Source organism: Topomyia yanbarensis, chromosome 1, assembly GCF_030247195.1.
Source record: "Topomyia yanbarensis strain Yona2022 chromosome 1, ASM3024719v1, whole genome shotgun sequence".
Taxonomy (NCBI): domain Eukaryota; kingdom Metazoa; phylum Arthropoda; class Insecta; order Diptera; family Culicidae; genus Topomyia; species Topomyia yanbarensis.
Window position 1 is genome coordinate 62,402,846 of NC_080670.1, and position 22,484 is coordinate 62,425,329.

A 22,484-nucleotide genomic window follows, 5' to 3' on the forward strand; every position below is an offset into this window, starting at 1 on the left:
CATTTGAAGCTTATTTGGTTAGAGCAGTGTCTGCCATCTTTGTTTAACGCATTGAGTCAAATGGTAGTGCAACAATAGGGGCACTCGATTCGTGTTTTCGTTGCGCTCAAACACGAGAATTTCACTGTTTTCAGCGCATGTATGTTATTTTCTTGGTACTTAACAACGAAGCAAAGCTGTTGATGTAAATTTGTACGCATTCCATTGTTTGTAGGCCGAGTAATTAATGATTCAGTGAGGCGCACTCCTTAGTATGGTGAAAATAGGCACTTCACCCTATTGTGATTTGACTAATTACTCACGCGCCTTGTCTTTTCATTTTAGATCAAAGTTTTCAGGAGTGCGACATCATGTAAAAATATGAATGCCTTTCGAATAGGCATTTTAATTAGGTTTTGTTTTTTTTTGTGTTTCGAATTCATCTCGTCAGTAACTAGCACCATCTGGGTGTCTAGTTAGACGATGTATCTAAACTAGTACCCAAATTAGCACTAGTTAGACACAAAAAAATCCAAACAGTTCACACGACATATGTGAACGCCTAAAGCCACATGTCCCGAGTGATGTCCCGGGAAGCAGATATAGCTCTGGTTTGCTGACGAGAAAGTGAAAACGAACTCTCTTTGGCATTTTGGCAGATCAATGGCGAGCCCGGTCGAACTTCATTTCTGTGTTTCCACAGTGCTTGAGATATAGTGCTACATATCAACATTGCTTCGACACCAATTCGACACATTTTCGAAATCATCATCTCCTGCATTTCGTGCTCGAGGACGAACCGATTTCGATTTCTTAAGCTTCGCCAAATATATTGCACAACTTTAAGCGCGCCGATTATGAAGTATACTGCGTGTGCTGCTGGACGGCTACTCTGAAACGTTGGCAGTTACATCTGGCATCCCACAAGGAAGCCATTTTGGATCACTCATCTTCCTACTTTACTAGAATGACGTGTAATACAAACTGAGTCCATGCTCATCGTATGCGGATCGCCTAAAAATCGTCAACCGTATCAGGACTTTGGTGGACGCACAGCGAACCTCGCTATCACGGGTTTACAACAAATTTTTTATCATGTGTCACATTTGTTTGATTTCCATTTGAGCCGAGATGTGATAAGGACGACGTTTTAAGTGTATCAGATTAAGAGGTTATACCACTGTTGAATTTCCAAAAAAATTAAAAAAAATATTGGTTTGAAATGTGCTCAAATGTGCAGGGTTGGGAATCGAACTCAGGTCAGCTTCGTATAAGGCAATCGATGTACCAACTACGCTATGCCCGTCCCCAGGTGCGTAATTTTATAATATTAACATACTATTACGCGACAAAGTTAACTTATTACGAGGAATGACCATGTTTTGCAATGGTGTTCAGTATATCTGAGAAGCAACCGCTCGAAGTGGTCCACTAGAGTCAAAAGATGCAAATGAACCCCATCGGGACAACCCTGAGTCGATTCCTAGTCCCACAGACTAGGGGCAGATCACTTGTGATGCATTTTTAAAAATCAGCGAAATTAAATGCATTTATTTCCATCGTAATAGAAATTCATAATGTATTTTGCACTGCGTGCAATGTTTTTGCTTTGTGTGCAATGTTGTTTGCGTTGCGTGTAAGACGTCAAAATCCTACAGAAAAACTAGCCCTACATTTAACAAAACGTCGAACAAAGTGGATCAGCGTAGGACGTTTGTTAAACAAACTTTTCTGCGAGGGAGTGCAAAACTGATGCAAAAATGGAAATTAAATGCATTTTTTCTAATTTGATGCAAATTTGTTATACATTCTTAGAGTGATCTGCCCCTAGCCCACATAAGTGTCTGCTCCAAATCGGACAGGACGAAGCTTGTATGGGATTTTTCGACAGTTTACATGGAGAAACCCACTAACCTATATTTTTATCGCTAGGTGGTACTTTATGCACCAGTTTATCACAGAAAGCGAAAAAGGAAAGATTAATTTTATTGTTTACATCTTTGTCGAAAACTGCAAATCAATCCAACTTCCTTAGACGAAATTATTGAACTTTTAATGAAGTGTTATCTGAGACTGTTTTGCATGGTGAATTAGTTCATGATCTGAGTCATCTTTCGACTACATATATTTAGTTCCATATTTCACCGCATAGTGCGCTGGTCCTGTAGCTATACTTATCCGATTTGACTCAAATTTGGAGCAGACACTCCTGTTAAAACTAGGAATAGACTCAGGGCCGATTGTGTTTTCAAAAAATTGTTTTCTTGCTGGGCAGCCTACTGTGCACATTTTATTCTGAAACACGGTAAAAATTTATTAAACACTAGCCAATACCAATCGCGCGTTACTGCGACTTTCAACGAAATAGGAGAAAAACACAATTTGTTCCAAAGCGCCATCTGGCGGGCAGATAACCAACCAATAGCACACAGACACGCTCCATAACAAATGCCTACTATGTATAAATTTTTACGGCAAACGGTTGAGCCGTTTAGGAGTCTATATATCATTATTAGATAAATTATTCAAGTACAATTCACTCCCAGGACTGTCAAATTCACCCCTAGGAGGGAATTTATTAAAAAATTTACCGTGTTTTTCGTATTTTTTTTCTGAGCTGACTAGAAACGTATCTTGAGCAAATCTTTTTGGTTGTTTTGACATTTCTACAGCATATATTTAAAAAAATTTAAAAAAAAAAACACGCCGGCGAAAAAATGCTTCACAACCGCCAATTTATTTAAAAACTACATAAAAATGTATCTTTGTGCATTACTACTAGTATTAAAAATCCCATTATATAGCATTTCAATTCTTCTCTTTATTGTGACATTTGGTGCTTTAGAATAAGTTTGCTCACTGAGCACGCCTCTTCAACGGTTATGTGTCCAACAAAAAACACCTTTAGCAGGCCAACGAGGGTACCCGGTACCCACAAATTGAAATGCTCATAACTATGTATGATTAGTAAATTTTAATAATATGCTAGCAATATGAGTATCAAAACTCTTCAAATTGTCTTGGAAGTCTCTTATTTATTGTTACGGGACCCTATGGCAATTTGAAAAATGAAATTGGAATGGAATGGCCACTCACGGTCCCACGGGAACCCGTTCCGGGATTAAATCACCAAATGGTTCCAAAACAACAAGATACAGCCTACTGATGCAATTTCAAGAATTTCGATACCCATATTGATAGTATTCCATTGAAATTCACAAATAGTATCCCAGCACTGGAACATGCTTCCGGAAATCCGGATTCCCGGGAACCGAATGAAGTAACCCGATTCATTTTTAACAAGTCTGAAAGTGGATTTCCTGAATCCAAAACACCCAAAAGTATCATAATTGGTTGAAAATTACCTAAGTTATTGGCATTTCAGTTTTGTGGGTACCCGGGTACCCACGTCGGTCCGCTATGTAGTAAAAAATTCAGGAGCTTCTCCTCACTCCCCCTTACTATATCAATAATATTATTAACTCAAAAGCTTGACTTAGTGAAGTTCTAAGATGTCACAAAGTTTCAATTTCCAGCTATGGATAAAACATGGGAATTTCATTATTTGAATCATACAAAGGTACCCGGGTACCGCGTCGGACACATAACGGTTAAATACCATGTCTGCCATATGAAATATAATACTGTAGTACATATCAGAAAGAATGGCAATAATGATATTTTTATCGAAATATGTACTCAAAAATAGTCTATTTTTAAATAAAAATTGTATATAATACTAACGACAAACTGTTCTCCTTCAAACTATCTGAAAGTATTTCTAAAACCATCTGAACGAAAAATGAAAACTTGCCTTTCTCATATAAAGAAAGGCCAATGCAATCACTCCAAAAATTGATTTTCAAACCGAGGCCCGGAAGGTCAAGTTTTATATCCCATTCGATTCCGTAAGTCGAGATCGCAAAATGTCTGTGTGTATGTGTGTATGTATGTGCGCGCGTTTTTTTATAGTAAGGTTAAAAAAGCTTCAAAAGCCTGGCCTGTAGTGTATTGGCATTGTGTGGGACTGACGTTCGTGCCTAACCACTAAAAAACATCCCTTTCTCGTCCCTGTGGTGAGCCGTTTAGGTGCTGATTCCCTGAGCCATTCAGCTCATGCTTCCGTGAGTCATTCAGCTCCCGGTCAGCCCAGTCTACACCGTCGGTGAGTTTCCCGGCGGCGGAATTTCTCCCGAAACCCTACTTGTGGTTCCACTGCGGCGTTCTAACCAATGTCGTTACTTTGTTGGTCCCTTCGCCACTTCCTTTGCAGCTCGGAGAGTATACTCGTAACAACTCTGTTGACAGCGGAAGCATCCATGCCCGGACAAAAACTGCATCGATGAAATGGATTGTCCCTCGACGCTGATCTCGACACGTTGGATTTGCTTACGGTTGCTGACCAGCACTACCTCAGTCTTGTGGTGAGTCAGCTGCAACTTGACGTTAGCCATCCTGGTTTCCACGATGCCTATTGTCTCTGCTGTCAGCATCTCCACCTCCTCAAGGGTCTCGCCCGTTATTGTATGTATGTGTGTGTGTCAAATAATGTCACTCAATTTTCTCAGAGATGGCTGAACCGATTTGCACAAACTCAAATGAACGGTGTAACGCTCCCATAAGACGCCATTGAATTTTTAGTTGATCGGACTTCCGGTTCCGGAGTTACGGGTTGAAGAGTGTGGTCACACAGCAAATTACCATATAAACTGGTAACCCTATGATGTCCGAATAATGTAAGACATATTCAACGTTACTTGGATTTGCGGGTCTAGATCACTAATGACCAATTGAAGTAGTTTTGATCACATTGGACACCTATGACGGACCTTGATGCCCCCTGGGAACTCGCCAAGCTCCCGAGCTAATGTCACATCTATTTCCCAGCAAACTCTTAACCGATGTTTAAAAACTTGATTTCAAATGAAAGATATAATACTCCCATTGACTGCTATTGAATTTCATTCAGTTCTGACTTTTGGTTCCAGGGTTACAGGTTGGTAATTGCGGTCACATAGGAATTTCCCATATAAACCGGTGCAATTGTAATACCTCATAGGTTTAAAATCTATTGAAATAAACATCAATTTACTTCGATTCGCAAGCCTAGATCACTGATGGCGAATCAAAAATTATTGGAATGTATTGTCCATTATCGATAATTCCGGAAGTACCGGTGTTCCAGGCAAATTCCAGATCTAAAGCCACTTCGGTGATGACAACCAAATTTCACTAACCTAGTCTCAAATGAATATGAAGTTCGGCTTTAAACTCTCCATCTACCCGTCCACCTACCTCTCAACCCCCAGTCCTCTCTCACCCCCACTCTCTCAGACCAACCTCCCACATGCATACCCTTCATCCACCCCGTATACTACAATAAGTTAGATGATTCCCGATGCATCCTTCCTCTCCCACTAATTATATCCCTTCCCTTCTCCACCATGTAGTTAACATGAAGACAACATTGAACTCACGCTGATTAAGCTATATAAATATTATATTTTTGTTTGTTTCAAGTGAGTCAGTATCGACATGTTGCTTATCAGGTTCGTGACAGTCGTACCATTAAATATTAGTTTGAATAAATGAGACAAGCACAATTGCACCACTAGGTGGATTAAAACAGGTTTTTATTTTGGAAATTGCACAATAACACTTTCCGAATATAAAGAGAAATTTATGAAAAATGACGATTTCCATTCGACTCTAGCAGGTCCTGATCGATTTTGATGAGCATTTGATTTTTGTTGTATGACCAATTATATGTATAAGTCAAATGTTTTAAAAAAGTAATTTAAGGTCAAAATAGCATCATTTTGAAACCGCCAATTTCGGAGGTTTAGTATCTTCGATGAGTTTTACAAACGTTAAACAGCGCATCATTTGATAAAATAATTTTGACGGTATATCGTCCAAGAAGTATTTATGGTGAATTTTCTCAGGTTAATATTCATGACTACAATAAAGTCTAAAGACGCGAACTCTGTTACTATTTTCTGAAAAATTAATTCTGCATAATTTTCAAACTTCAAACATTACGATTTCGGAATTATGCCGTTTGGACAGTAAGATCGATTTTCACCAAATCCCCACCAAACGGAATTTCTGGCTACGCCGCCGATTTCCGCCGGCTACGCCGCTGATTTCCGCCGCTACGCCGCTGATAAGTAGAAACAAAGTCGTTCTACACTCGTTCACAAGAAACTTTTTCGAATGCTGAATATCTATTATATTATAGTTTATGACTTCCATACCACTAAATCTAATTATAAGTTAGCAATTAGAAATTTTTAACATTGACACTAGCAATAGAATTAAGTGTAATCTGTACGATATATATATAGAAGATGTAATAAATAATAATAATAAAACATTGAAACCCCGATTTTATCAGCCAAATGTGAACATATGTTTGATGGGCTCCAGTAGACGAACAAGACTGAATTCGAGTAAATCCTTTCTCGAGCATGTTTTCCTTATCATGAAGATGGAAATATGCAAAAATAAAAAGTTCATCATAATCAGAAATAGTTATCAGACTACATCAAGAAACGGGAAGCATATTTTAACAGCTTCAGTTTATTAAAAAAGAAAAAAAAATTGCCCGATTTAGTCAATGTCCCCATTTTTTCAGCCTAAAATACGCCATGAGACTGATAAAAATGGGTCTTTATTGTATGTATTATTCACTGTGTTTCACATTAATAGGTACATTTCATTTTTGGAGATTTTTTTATTGCATCGAACTACAACAATTTTTAGGTAGTTTTCAAGGGGTTATTTTATAGACTTCTTTCAAAATTTGGCGAACTTATTCCAATTAATTGGTATACTTAAGGGTTTATATGTTGCAGATAGAGAAAATACTGAAATTTTCAGCTTTTTTCCTACACAATATTACGAAAGTTTATTAAACAATTTTTCCTAATAAGTTTGTGAAAATTATAAACTATTTGAATTTTTTTAATACTTTTATTTTTTATTTAACCGTGATTTTTTTATAAATAGTGACCATCGCTTCTTAACGTAGTCTATTTTTCATGGCTTGCGGTGAGCACGATTTCTCGAATTGATGAACTGAAAATTATGGAATAGAAATTAATTTTTAGTATTCTTTACAGATTTAACTCGCCGCGCAGATAGCTCTGAATTAGACCCGCTGGTGCCCTAAGACGATTTCGCTAGATTTTCAGAGCACTGTTCACCCAGTGCATTAACGCAAGTGACGGAAGGTTATCGAAAAGATTCGTGAAAAGGAAAATTCCAGTAATGATGATGATTTTCCCAAACGGTTCGTTTTCGTGAGGTTTTTATTTGTTCTTTGGCATTAGGATTAGCGATAATAATTCAAATCAAGGATACTACTGGGAAGTCACCTTTAGAAAAAGTCGATATCGAAGTAAAATTTGGAACTATGCACGCATGCACTTCAGAGATAGCGTGATATCAGGAGCTGCGATTTCATTTCAACGCTTTTTTGTGAAAAGGGCGATACTTACAAATGTAAACATAAGGACTTTTTTCATACATGCGAATGAGGGCTTTGAAACGCAACAAATTAACCTAAAAATTTGGATTCTACGATATTGCTTTCTTAAACTACAGCAAAAAATACAACGGGCGAAACTGTATTTTTGTTTGTTTATTTAATGTTTCGCCCTCCACGCTCCATGCAAACAAACAGGGCGATACTTTTTTTGCTAGCAGTTTAGAGGCGAAACTGTTATTTTCGTATTTTTTTTAGGATAATTAAGCTGATACCAGCTGTAAATAGTAACAATGATCCCTATTGAAAAAACACGGACGAAATCGGTGGTGTAGAACGGTAGTTATTGTAAAAAAACGTAAGGGCGATACTTCAATGCTGATAGGTGGGACCGAAAAGGTAAACAATCGCCAAAGGGGTGATACTATCATTTTGTCAATTTCAATAGCAAAAACAAATTTTAATTTAATAATTTCAAATACTTTATGAAGTTTCGATCACTGAATCATGCAGTCTAGGATGTAGAAAACACAATAGTTCTTAAATAGGAAATAAAACCAAGTCTGGAAATATTCACTGTTGATTTTCTTTGAATGGTATCACTGCTAGTATCGCCCTTTTCAAGAAAAAGCGTTGATTTCTTAGTTCTCAGTCGCGTTGGAAATTTGAGTAAAGTATAAACTTCAAACGATTTAAGAAAAAAATCGATTTTTTTGGCTCAGTACAATAAATAACCCCTTCAGGAAAATTCAGTTTTCCCACCACAATTTAGATATTTTATTAACAGAGCATTAACAATAATTCGTAATGATGTTGTCCTATGCTGATTTGAGCGATTCTCTGAGTCCTGCCACTATCCCATGTAGTATCTGTATTCAAAAACATCGCGAAGCATCAAGTTCTAAATGTTCTCAAACGATATAATATCCGAAGAGAGTGATAAAAGTTATAAGATATGTATCATCACACTGTTAGGTGGATTAAAAACGTTTTTAATAACAGCGTATGCTGCCTTTGATTAACGCATTGGCTAAATTGATAGAATAAAATATGATATCCGATTCAAATTTTCGCTTATGTCAAAAACTTAGGAAATCAACAATGATATAGGTAATTCCAAAATACTATTGAGTTAAACAAGCAATTATATATACACTCAAGTTTTTTTTTACGCGGTTTTTTTTTGCGCGGTATTTTTTTACGCGGTTTTTTTTTACGCGGATTTTGAAATTTACGCGGTTTTCATTTACGCGGATTTTGAAATTTACGCGGTTTTCATTTACGCGGATTTTGAAATTTACGCGGTTTTCATTTACGCGGTTTTTGAAATTTACGCGGTTTTCATTTACGCGGATTTTGGAATTTACGCGGTATCCATCAATGAGGTTCCCTTTATCGCGGATTCTTAAATTTAAGTGGTCTTCATTTACGCGGATTTTGAAATTTACGCGGCTCGTATCCCCCGCGTAAAAAAAACCTGAGTATATATATATATATATATATATATATATATATATATATATATATATATATATATATATATACATATATATATATACATATATATATATATATATATATATATATATATATATATATATATATATATATATATATATATATATATATATATATATATATATATATATATATATATATATATATATATATATATATATATATATATATATATATATATATATATATATATATATATATATATATATATATATATATATATAATAAGCCTGATATCAAAATCGTGTAGTAAAAGCGGAGCCTCGGCGCCGAAAAGTTTCCTCGTAATATGATGACAAAACTAGACTTACCTTGAAAATATTTTTCGTCGGCTCCTTGAACAACCACGTCTCACTGTCATTGTACGAGATCACCTTCATCGAAATCGATAGATAGCCATAGCGGATGAAGATGTTGATTGCTTTTCCCAGTCGAAGCTGCGATTCACGTTGTCCGGTGCAACTGTCCAGTGTCGTCAGCAGCAGCGTAACAACAACCAACGGTCCTAGCAGTGTGCCCAGCACATGCAGCAAAAGTATTTTCGTCATAACCCGGTTAATCGCGGGAGGAGTTAGACCTCCTTCTGACAACTGGTTTCGCACTATTTGCAGTCCGTCCGGGCGTCAGTTTAGACCCTGTTTCCGTGCCTCCCACCGACCACCGCTCACAGATCCAGTTTGATTTACTCTTTCACACCATCGCTAAGGTTACAGCATCTTTGTGAGGGTCGTGGACGCTGGAGACCGATCCATAACAAGGGCCACGGTCAGGGTTATGGTTGAAAGTGTATGGGCTCTGCAAATAAGTAATCAAAATGATGAAACTATTATTACTAGAAGTTGAAGATGGAGGTAACTTATTTGTGTAGTTAGCGGGTAGCGAATGAGAGAAACCGAGAGCTAATAACTAGTAACTAGTACATAGATGTTCATCTAAGCTACTAGTTTCATTATGCCAGTGCCGAGTCAAGATCAGGGACAATGTGACTATAACTCTAGATTCATAATGCTGGTCTATCTGAGGTTTCACAGCTATAATTTGTTTATTTGGATTACGTATACAGAAGCATACAAACGTCTTTCGAGTGAAGTTGGCTAACTTTAAATTGAGCACATTCAGAAAACTAGTTGGGTTAGACTAACACGACCAGATATAACGCATAATGTGGAAAAGCGTTAGACTAATTAGGGACCGTTCATAAACCACGTAGACCGAAATTTGAGAATTTTTAACTCCCCCTCCCCCCTAGTAGACCTTAGTACACTTTTACCAAACCCCCCCCACGCCAAAAGTCTACGTAGACTTTTATTTTTCTATTCGCGGGGAATGTAGAATTAGCAAGAAGCACATTATAATGTTCAATTAAAAATTAGCGTACCGATTTATTTCAAACTTTTTAAATATCAAAGAAAGGTTTTTCACATTGGTTTTTTGTCTATGACTGATCAAATCAATTAATAACAAATCAAGGTGCTTGTCAACGTTTGTGTAGCGGAATACTTCTTTTCAAGGTTAGTCACTCAAGTATATGAAAAAAGATTTATTGCTATAACTAGTTCAAGTTTTGGCCGAAGTGTAACCTACAGCAACAATGCAGAATTGCTAAACACTTTTTGAGCCTTACTGGTGCATTCATAATTGTTACATTAAAGGAAACAATTACAAAATAATACTGTCGATGTGTACTATTATCTAGACTAAAGTAATACACCAACCATGCTCACAAACTTCACTTTTCGTGAACAAATATTTAAATCTTCCCAAAAATATATATTTTTCTTATGTAATTAATAGCCATATCACCTGAGAGCTTAACTCCGAATATTTTCGAAGATAAATATAGTAGAACCGGTTTGCACGGAGTTGCGTAGGGTCAAGACATAAAATTTAACGGGTGTTTAAAGATTTTGAAATCAGTGTAAATGATTGCAAGAGAAACTGATTGACTCGAGTCAACACTTTGTTGTAGAAGTCTAACTACACTACTGCTTTAACCACCGAAATCAACAAATAAAAAAAATTAATCCACCTATTAATAAAAATCGGGTGTTTTGTTGTTACAATGGTGGTTTTATTGCTTAACTTTGACCATTTTTTAACTTTTATGGTTCATGCATTCAATGGTCCATGCATGTCTGCTAACTAGTGGTGTCTCAGATGATTTCACAGTCAAAATCTTCCGTCGAGAGGAATTTTGGTCAAACATCTTTAGAACTGTCATTTTGTATTATTCCTAGATCAAAACTATATCAAAATATACGCAAGAAACAACAACGTGTGAGGTTGCCCAAACAAAATCGTGGGTTCTGGGTTGAGTGGTTGCTTAACGAGTAGTTACCTCAATAGTGTACTAGCTTTGAAGTGCCTGCATAAATACACCTAGCTGAATAGACCGATATTTTAAATACAACTCTCTTTAAATCCCATTTATAATTAGTAATACGAGAATAACAAAAAATAAGAGTCTACGTAGACTTTTTCAAAGAGCCCCCCTCCCCCCTCGTAGACAAACGTAGACTTTTGCTAGACCCCCCCGTCCCCTCTATGAGTCTACGTGGTTTATGAACGGCCCCTTAGGTGCTAGCATACGATGATGATACTTGCGTGCTAACTTGGACAACTTTTATTAGATAAAAATTGCTCCTTATAACTAGGTCTCTAGATTGGGTCAGCTAATGAATATTGGCGAAAAGCTTTTCAAAATTTTAAAAAATGTTAAAAATATCTGGAAAACGTGCAACCTTATTCGGACCCTTACATATTTTGTATTCGTCCTACAAATGTGTGATTTGATAAAAGCAAGTAAATTCTTTGTGTTGTTTCTCAAGTCTCAAATTCACAGTTGGAAAAATGTCATCGAAAGTGATTCATAATTCGCCGGAGGCCAAGAGAAATCGCTAGTAGTGGTGCCTCTTCAAATTAGATTTAATTGTATCATTTGATAGTTGATCTTTAACTTAATAATTATGGGAAAGGTTTCTTTGTAAAAAGGTTGAAAAAAGTCCTTTGTAAAGTTTTTCTTAGAAGTATAAAATAAATTGTGTGCAAATATGTGACAAGTGGGGAAGAGCGTGTAAGCTAGAACAATACGTAACATGTTTTTACTGAAGAAAAAAAATTAAAGAATGGTTTACGTAATAGGGGAGGGGGGATAGAGAAATTTGTGACAATTTGTTACATGGGAGGAGTCAATTATGTGCAATTTTTGCGTTACGTAATTTATGAGCGGTCCCCATGTGAAAAATAATTGAAAATAATTTGTTTTGGTCACCGCTAGAATTTTTCTTTCTTAATAGCTGTTTGTTTATCATGTTAGAATGACCAAAATGTTGTTTCTTGGGTGACCATATCAGGCAAGCGAAAACCCAGGACAATCTAGGGGAGCCCCGTCCCCCTCCGTCATGTCTCGCTCGAACATGTTTGACGATACTCTGCCAGCCGTTCGTAACAATTCGAAACCCGGGCACTTCTTCGGGTCTATGCACACGCAATTTTAGCTACGCCACAATCAACGAAGATTTCAAGCTATTGTTGGAGAAATCTGCAATTCTCAATTGAGCGCCGACGAGTCTTTAGCATGTTATTGAAGAAAAGTAGAAACAGCAATGGTCCCAAGTAGCCTCACTGAGCTACTCTTGACGTAAAAATAAATGTCTGGTAATCTCTGGTCTAGGATCGAAACCAATGCAAAAAGTCGTGGTTCACTCTATTAAAAGCGACAGATAGGGGGGTGTAAGTAATATCAGTTTGATCGCGACGTTCCATAGTACCTGTTTTGTAGGATGTTTGACATGACAGGTTAGTCTCTGAAGTGGTTCCATAATCACCAGCTCGAGACAGCGCTCAATTAAGTTTTTTTTAAATTTCGATTATAGAGCTTTTAACCATAAGGTCATTCGCCTCTTCGGGTTAGAAAAATCTCTTATGAAAAATTTCTAACCCTATGTGCGGGGTCGGAACTCGAACCCAGATGCGCTGCCTACAAGGCAATCGATTTACCAACTACGCTACGCCCACCCCCATTAAGTTATTCCATGATGGTTATTATTGTATTAGTTATTTTCTTTCATGAACTGGAAACATGTTCACGGATTTCCAACAAGATAGAAAAATTCCTCATGCAAGAGATGTTTGAAAGATTTTGTGATTCAAGTACTGTAGGGTTTTGTTTCTCGTACTCCCTTGAGAGATAGTTAACCTCGGAGTTCACGTTGAAGTTATGGTTGCGGTCAGCCGTAATTGCGACCTGGACAAGCCAATTCAAGCATTTTTCTCGATATCCCCGGACACCAGGGGCGACATTATGGAACCATTACGAATCGATTTTTTTCTTACAAGCTTGCATACAATAAACCATTCGTTGCGAGATGGGCAATGCCACCCCAGGACAGTCAGTTCAAAACCAGGACATGCCATGGGAAACCAGGGTGTATGATCACCCTAAACGGTAGATAGAATTCGATTTTTTCGGAATTCTTCTCAAATTGAATATCAAATCAATCGAAATTATAGTAATTCAATGTTTGTTTATGTTTATTTTTTTTTAATTCTAGAGTGAAAAGTATAACACGATCGTTCTGAATGAACCTTTTTTCCTTTCTCAATAGAAAGGTATAGCAATTGCTCTGAAAACCGACTTTTAATGGTGGCCCGGAGGGCCGAGTGACATATACCATTCGATTCAGTTCGTCGAGTTCGGCAAATGTCTGTGTGTGTATGTATGTATGTGTGTGCGTATGTGCGTATCGGTGTGTGTATGTGACCAAAAATGTCACTCATTTTTCTCAGAGATGGCTGAACCGATTTTGACAAGTCTCAAATGAAAGGTGCAACGTTCCCATAGGCTGCTATTGAATTTCTAATGGATCCGACTTCCGGTTCCGGAATTACAGGGTGATGAGTACGAACACGCAGAAAATGTCGATTTTAATAAATTCTGCAATGAATGTATAAAGGTGAAAATTTTTCCAAAATATGACCACAACTGCTTCGATTTGTAGTATTAGGTCACTAACATCCATTCAAAGTCTATTTGGCCACATTGACCACCATCATCGGTTCCGGAAGCCCCGGCGGAAGTATCTAAATTTAGAATAACAGTCACATCGGTTTCTCGGAGATGGCTTGACCGATTCGACTAAACTTGGCCTCCAATGAAAGGTATTGCGTCCCCGTAAATGGCTATTTAATTTCATCCCGATCCGACTTCCGGTCCCGGAGTTACAGGTTGTGGCGTGCGAGCAAATTGTGATTCAAACCGATACTCCGATGAAAGCAAAAAAAAAGATGGGTGGGTAATGTCTGCGACATAACCGGAGAGATGTAGAATACATAAGGAACACGTTCTTCAAATATGTTGATATTCATTGGAATTTTCGGACAAAAGGTGATTTGGGCGAGGAATATTTCAAATTATTCTTTACAAAAATGATGGTGGTCCTGACAAGGACCGTTTTTGTTGGCGTTGTTGGCCTTGGTGGGGAGATGCGCTGGCTTCGATTTTCGTTGGATGCTTCTGACTTCTTACTATTTCCGGGCTTAGCTGTTGTCCAGGAGGTGATTCTGACATGATTGGTGTAGGTGTAGGTCGTCAACCGGTTATAATTTTTCAAGCGTTGTTTACATTTGAAATTAAACCACTGGATCAATTAAAAAAAGTATTGGTCTGTGATATGAAAAGTACGAAATATATCTTCGGGTTTCTGCATTGACGTTTTTGACAAATACAAGATCAATGCATGTGCCTGCAAGTGTAGTTGCTTGTGATGGATCAGAGATCAAACGAAGCTTGAAACATTCATTCATAAAATAAACAAATTTCAAATTCTCTTGTTTTGAAACATCTATGTTGAAGTCGCCTGAAACGACCATTGGAACATTCTGATTTCTAGACTAAATATTCTACATTAAAAGATGGGTGGGTAATGTCTGCGACATAACTGGAGTGTCGTAACTACACTTGTGACGTTAATCCAAATCTAATGATATGCAACGAAATTACGTTTGCATGTGAAATTTTCAAATGATTCGTTATAATTATGGTTAAAAATTCTAATTGGGAATTCTTTTCCATCACCAACTATTTTTCTTTTTTTCGAATCTACAGCATTCTTTGAAAATATTGTTGAAATGTTATTGATGAAAAACTGAAAATGCGTTTGGCAACACTGCTCACTAAATGGATGGTGGGAAGACGCACATTCGTTTTGATTATGCTAGTATTAGCAGCAGGAAAGAATGAAAAGGAACATAGCCCGAAAACGAGCAAGCGAGAGAGCGATAGTAATTCGTTTTCGCTCTACTAAACTAAAAAAAGATGGGTGGGTAATGTCTGTGACATAACCGGAGCATCGTGACTTCACTTCGAGACGTTAATTTAAATCTAATGATTTATGCAGTTAATCAAAGGAGGCTGCCAAAAAGTTCGAATAAAAGCACGCGACTAGTGTACTTTGCACGTTCTATATTTTATCAACACTAGAGAGAATCGAAAAAATAATTCAAAGTGTAATAGCAACATGCAATTGTGGCAACACTGGCCATGGGATGGTGGGGAACACGCACATTCGTTTAATTTATGATGTATTAGCAGCAGAAAGGAATGGAAAAGCAGTGCGCGAAAACGAGCGAGGATAATTTAAATTCTCTTTCTATCCACATATCGTATTTCTAACCTACTTGCTGAAAATTGTTAAACACCTCAAATGGATATTTCAGTTTAACTCTTATTAGAACACAATTAATTGGTCCTGAAAAGAACCGTTTATTGTTTTATTGCGGGAGCATAATTCAGACGCACTCCCCGCGACACGGTGAGCCAGTTTAATATATTTGGCCTGAAAGTTATGCGTTTGGTGCAGTATTTTGCATTCTCGAACAAACCAGGCGCACTATTTTGCATTCTCGAACCAGTAGGCATCGTTGGCTTCTCGGGGCATCATTACGACTGAGGTTTGTAAGCGTAGCTCGACTTTGCAGTCCTGTACAATCTCACGAACCAGACGCTGGAACGATAGCCTACAGATTAGTTGCCCTTTAGTTGGGGCGAAATTCTTGCAGGGCGACAGTTCCGATGAGTCACCAGTAGCTGGGGCACTGTTTCCGTCCATCGCCATTGCCAACTGCTTTCCTTCGGTGGACTGGCTGCTTGCTAGTGCTTGAACGAATACGAATGATGAGAAAAACCGACTGACCAATATTCATATATAAACACACGAGAAAGCACTACTATCGCTCTCTCGCTCGTTTTCGTTCCATTCCTGCGCCTTTCCTTTCCGTTCGGCTACCAATACTAGCATAACCAAAACGAATATTCTGTCTTTCCATCGCCTTCAATGTAGTGGCCAGTGCTAGCAAACTTGCATGTTCAGTTTTTCAATAACAACATTCAAACAATATTTTCAAAGAATGTTACAGATTTGAAAAGAAGGAAGGAAAATATTTTCACAAATTTAAATTCTTTTGTGTTATTTGTTAGCGCTGATAAAGGCTATTTAGTTTGCTACTAGCAAGGAGCTGCACAAACAAATCGATTTATGCAGTTAATCAACGGAGGCTGCCAAAAAGTTCGAATAAAAGCATGCGACTAGTGTACTTTGCACGTTCTATATTTTATCAATACTAGAGAGGATCGATAAAATAATTCAAAGTGTAATAGCAACATGCAATTGTGGCAACACTGGCCATGAGATGGTGGGGGAACATGCACATTCGTTTTAGTTATGATGGTATTAGCAGCAGAAAGGAATGGAAAAGCAGTGCACGAAAACGAGCGAGAGAGGATAATTTAAATTCTCTTTCTTTCGTTCCACACATCGTATTTCTTATATAGACGCTGGAACGATAGCCTACAGATTAGTTGCCCTTTAGTTGGGGCGAAATTCTTGCAGGGCGACAGTTCCGATGAGTCACCAGTAGCTGGGGCACTTTTTCGGACCGTCGTCATTGCCAACTGCTTTACTTCGGTGGACTGGCTGCTTGCTAGTACTTGAACGAATACGAATGAGAAAAACCGACCGACAGATATTTATATAATCGCGCTAATATGCACTACTATCGCTTTCTCGCTCGTTCTCGTGCCGTGCGTGAGCCTTTCCTTTCCGTCCGGCTTCTAATGGCCTAACCAAAGGAGTATGCCGTCTTTCCCCCACTAACTGCTCTCGTCAAGCAACCAAATACGAATAATCATAAAACAAACATGTAGTGGACCTATATATAAACTTTTCATTATTTTATTGTTCGGTTGGTCCACCATTTTGACGGCTCTGTGCGGGATGGGCTGAAAATTTTCACTTTTCCGAGTCGTTTTCGAAAGATTTTTCAAAACACAATTTTTTGTTATTAGTGCATGTTATACATACTTAAAATTTTAATACAGCATAGAGGAACATATTTTCAACAAATTGACCTAAAAATCAAATCATTCTGTTAAGTATGATAAAAGTTATTAACGTTCAAAATCTGACGCGGTGCCGCAGCCGATATTTTGAAACGGGACCCCTATATTGAAAGCTTAAATGTATTCTACATTAAAAGGTAAAAATTTCGCTAAAATGTCTCTCAAACAACTTAAATTTTCTGTTCTAGGTCACCGACGGCCAACCAAACTTTCGTTGACTACATTGACCACCATAGACGGTTCCGGAAGTGCCCGGGAAAAGCGGCCATCTTTCAAAATTTATGAACTCGCATCAGTTTCCCGGAAATGGTTGGGCCGTCCCAAATGATAGCTATAATATCCCCATAGATGTCTATAAAATTTCGTACGGATCGCTTATATGGGTCCGGAAATATAGACTAAATCGTCCAGTCACATATGAAATTCCCATATAAGCCGGAACTCAATTTTTTGTTTCAAAGGGGGGACCCCATAAAATTTCAAAAAGCGAATTCGTATTTTTGATGCCAAACATCTTTAAAATGCATGAAACGTCGAGATTTTATGTTATCACGAAAAATTTTTTTGGGACTTTGCCGATTTCCACCTTTTTTTTAAATTTAATATTAATTTGGCTGTTTTTTCTTTTACAAAGTTTTAGAACTCGAATAATGATTTCTATTCTTGTATATAGTTGTCATGTCGTGTATAATAAAAATGTAATATATACATTTGGAAGCTTATAATGAATATAAACAACGCAAAAATTCTCGTGTTCATGTTTGAGAAAGGCACAATTGCACCGCTAGGTGGATTAAAACAGGTTTTTCGTAATAATATCGTTGCGAAGCATTCGCTACTCACTATAAACGTGTTTTCCAAAATATATCCGATCACAATCAGTGCATCCAAAACATATTTGGACAATGTCCAAAGGAGGGGAGGAAGGGTCTAAAATGAAGAAATTTCATGATGAAAATAAATGTGAATTTCAAGTTCATGCTAATTAATTGAAAACCCATTGACAGTTTCCCTCCAAGAACAGTAGTTTTAATCAGTCCCGTATATATATTACATAAGAAACACAGATAAATGCATATTTTTTATCGTAAACGTAAAGTCACTTTTTCTAAGGATCAAAAACGAGTAGGTTACCCTAAAGAGTGTTCTTATATTCGTTCATCCCGAAAACATCTGATAGTTTTAAGTTAAACTACACACCAAAGAAATCTGAATTTTATCGTTGACGTAATTATAAACATGACACAATTCAACAAACCGTAATTTACGAAATGACGGAACATTACCGTGTTCCGTTTAATTTTACATGAAACATATACTTTACATGCGCAATAACATAAAATTACACTTCCTACCATTCAGAACAAACGCTGTATGTGAAGTAAAATTATATGATTTACGAAATTAAACGTCATGTAAAATTAAAATCAAACGTAAAACTAAGTCATTTTTGATGCTCGTATATGTCAGGGTCAGGAGACGTAAATTTACACTATTTTTTTAGGTGTGTATACAATCTGTGCATCAAATCAAACGTAGCAAGTGACCAGTGCAAGTAATATACGAGACAATTCCAAAAGCAGGTCATATATTATGCAACGTAAGGTTTGTGTAATTATTTTTTCGTCCGTGTCTAGACGAAACTTATCGCAAAGTATTCTTTTGTTCGAAGAAAATCTCTGGAATCGGTCAATTACCATAATAATAGTTATTGAAATATTATGATAAATACTCTAAACATCTAAATCACGATCACATCATTATCATAAAGGGTCTAACAAAACGTATAAAATTATTTACATGTTGGCTGAAAAATAATAGTTAATTCGAATTATCTGAACAACTATACTCATCAAACCTGCCAGGTGAATTACTTTTACCCTTAAAGTTTTGTCCAATTTTTTGGCATTCTGAGCACGCAACAGTTTACCGTAAGCACGTAAAATGATCGTAGCGTGGTGTTTTCTTGAACTGTACTATAATATATGTCCATCTGTGTGTGTTGTTTTGATTCGTTGCTAGCTCATTAATATGCGCGTCCATACTCTTTCTTTGGTTTTACTACCCAGGTACAGCACAGTAGGGGAGACCGGGGCTGGGTTTACTTTCGGAATTTCTGTACTCATTCTGGTTAGACTTTTTGAAAATCGGTTTGCGCTGTCATGAAGATACAACCTTTGAGCAAATATAATTTTTTTTTCATTCATGAAAAAAATCAGGGAAAAAGTTATTAGCAAACAAATGCAGAAAGAAAAATCGGCCAACCAACCCCAGGGCTGGTTTTAGTTGGATAGAGGCCCAACTAAAAAGCGGTCCAAGAAAAAAGTGATCAACCTGCAAATCACGACTGTACTAAAAGATGTGCAAATTTTTTTGACTGTCGTAAAAACCACAACAAAAAGGTGTAAGCCATTTTCATACAACGATTAAGTGGTCAGAATTTTCATTAATTCATCTATTTTTCAAATTGTGTTCAATTCTTCAAAATGCATGTTTAAGCATACATGGAATGATGAAATATTTGAAATTAAAATTCGACTGAGTTGTAATACACACGTGAAAATATTTTTTCTGGCAAGTCTGGTCCTAAAATGCAACTCGGATTGCGAAATCGTTTCGTGAAAACGTCATATAATACTTCTGGTTATGGTTCTTACTCCTGCAAATACTGTTAAAATTTGTGCACGTCTTATAGCATTAACATTCACAGTTGTGGTATTTTTTAATGTTTCGTAAATTAAAGATTACAGAAACTTAGAGTTCTGGATTAATATGCGTGCTTTGATATTTCCAATCATTTCTTAGAACATTTTACGAATAGAAAAAATCATAAAAAAATGAAAATGAATGTTGAAAAAGTCTTACAAACGTCTTGAAAAAGTTGTCACAAAATAAAAAAACTTCTTTGCTGGAAAGTAATTTTTACATACAGGCCAGTTGATGCTCATTGCAACTAGTATTTTTTCTTGTAGTACTTTTCACTGTCTTTCTAATAGAATAGAAATGTCTTCCACATATTTCTACATCTGCTAGCAATAGACGTTCAAAATGGCGTTATTTTTAAACTATTTTATTCAATAACTCTTAAGCTTTCAAATAAAAAATGTTGACGTCTTCGACAAATTGGTTTAATTTCTCAATTCCAACAACTTCCTAAAACATTTAAATTTGAATTGAATTGAAAAAATCTCAGAAAAAAATTATAATGAAAAAATGGTTTTTTGGGTGCCTTCCACGAACAACGTGCTTTATCTTAACACCGTTACGTTTTGGAGAGTTTGCATGTTCAGGAAGAATCGTAGTAAAATTTTCTACAACCAAAATCACTATAGATGTCGCTACTGCACATAATAGCCTTTTCATAAAAGGCACTCGGCCAACCTGCCCCTTCGGCCAACCAGCCCCGGTCACCCCTACGATTAAATTAATGCTGCATCTGAAGAGCTGTAAAATCTACACTGCGAGGTACGCTGCACTATTATCTTTTTACCCATAGCTTTTGATCAAATTATCCAGATTCGATTTTTTATGAATTTTCAAAAGAATCTTTGAGGGAGTTTTTGAAAAAATCATTTTTCGTGCATTTTTGAGGATATGAAGAGTGTTTGTGTAAACACTCAATTTTCATATAATAATACACCATTAAAACAGAGACGGCCATAACGTAGTTGGTAAATCCATTGCCCTGTACGCAATCCACCTGGGTTCGATACCCAACCCCGCACATAGCGTTAGAAATTTTCCTTAAATATTTCTTTAACCTGAATAGAGGCGTTATGACCATAACTTTCAAAGTTCTATAATCAAAATAAAGCAACATTTAAACAATACACGAAACGCGACGCGAGACACGACACAAAACTTATTGTCTTTACTATAAAAATGACTATTAATTTATTGGTTTCGGGCTCGGTGTTGTCCATCTACAGGGCGATGCCCGGCAATATTAAAACAATTTACTACATTTTTATTACAAAATATTAAAAATTGGGCGAGTAACAGTGAAACAAAAAGAGTGAACCCACACCTCGAAAAAAAATACGGTGTACCGTAAACCGGGGTGACATTGATCACTTTTCGAAGTAATCATTACATATTTTTAGATGCAACACATTATTTTTCAAATTTAATATTTTTAAACCATATACTGATGTATGGAGAACAAGATTGGATGGTTTTACCTAAAATTGTCCGCTTACAGCTATTTTTCCAAAAATAATTTCAAGTTGAAGTCCGTTTTCGTATTCCGGGGTGACTTTGATAACCTGCATGTTTACTCACATTAAGTTGTTAATGTCAATGTTCTTCATTCAAATGTTTGTTTAAATTAATTCAGGAAAGTTATCCATTGTTAAATAGATATTAATTGGTATTATAAAAAGTATTTCAATGTGCTGCACAATTCGAGTAACCAAAATTCGTATAATTTGTGTCCAACTAGAATAGAATATTCTGAAAATCTTTCACACTGCTAAAATGGTTTTTTGCGAAAATTAGATTTTCGGATTCAAAGTGTTACGAAAAATTCAAAAATAGAAAAAAGAAAGAGCTTTCGTTGTTACATTGGTTACCATATGTGTAACAATACTGTACAAAATTTCAAATCCATTGATCTAGTATATTTTGATTTATAATGTACAGTGCAAAACACGAGGCACCTCTGGAAATTAACTGTCACTCGATCGGCTTCAATATTTTGCAATGAAAATTTGAGACAATATTGTTTGATTGTTGCTTATGGAAATTGAATAAATTATACTAATACTCTATGTATCGCCAAGAATGTTTTTTAAAAATGTCTCTTTTTTACCAAACTATCCGTGCCGGCGAGGCCCTCCTACGCTTCATTAGGACCAAGAATACTACCTAAATAGAGGAATTTCAAGAGTGGTATACTGCCTATGATCGTAAATCAGCCCCATCAAAATAGTTAATCCCATAGAAAATGAGACATTTGTTATTTGGGTATAAATGTTCCCGAATTACTCCAAAAAGAATTCATACAACTTTGTGGAAGACATCAACTTTCTACCTCACTCCATTGATAAGAGAGTGTTGGCGCGAGTAGACTTCTTTGTCACAAGTATACAATTCCACCTA

The 22,484-nt window shown here is 36.7% G+C and overlaps 1 protein-coding gene across 2 annotated transcripts in view; it reads right to left on the reverse strand.

The window, feature by feature from the left end:
- LOC131677775 (torso-like protein) overlaps nt 1–22,484 on the reverse strand; it is a 91,606-nt gene that overhangs the window by 9,768 nt on the left and 59,354 nt on the right. For both annotated transcript variants that reach the window (XM_058957809.1, XM_058957808.1), the window contains exon 3: nt 9,298–9,781. In XM_058957809.1, the coding sequence (XP_058813792.1) occupies nt 9,298–9,534 (237 nt within the window). In that variant the 5' untranslated portion in view covers nt 9,535–9,781. The remainder of the gene's footprint in view (nt 1–9,297; nt 9,782–22,484) is intronic.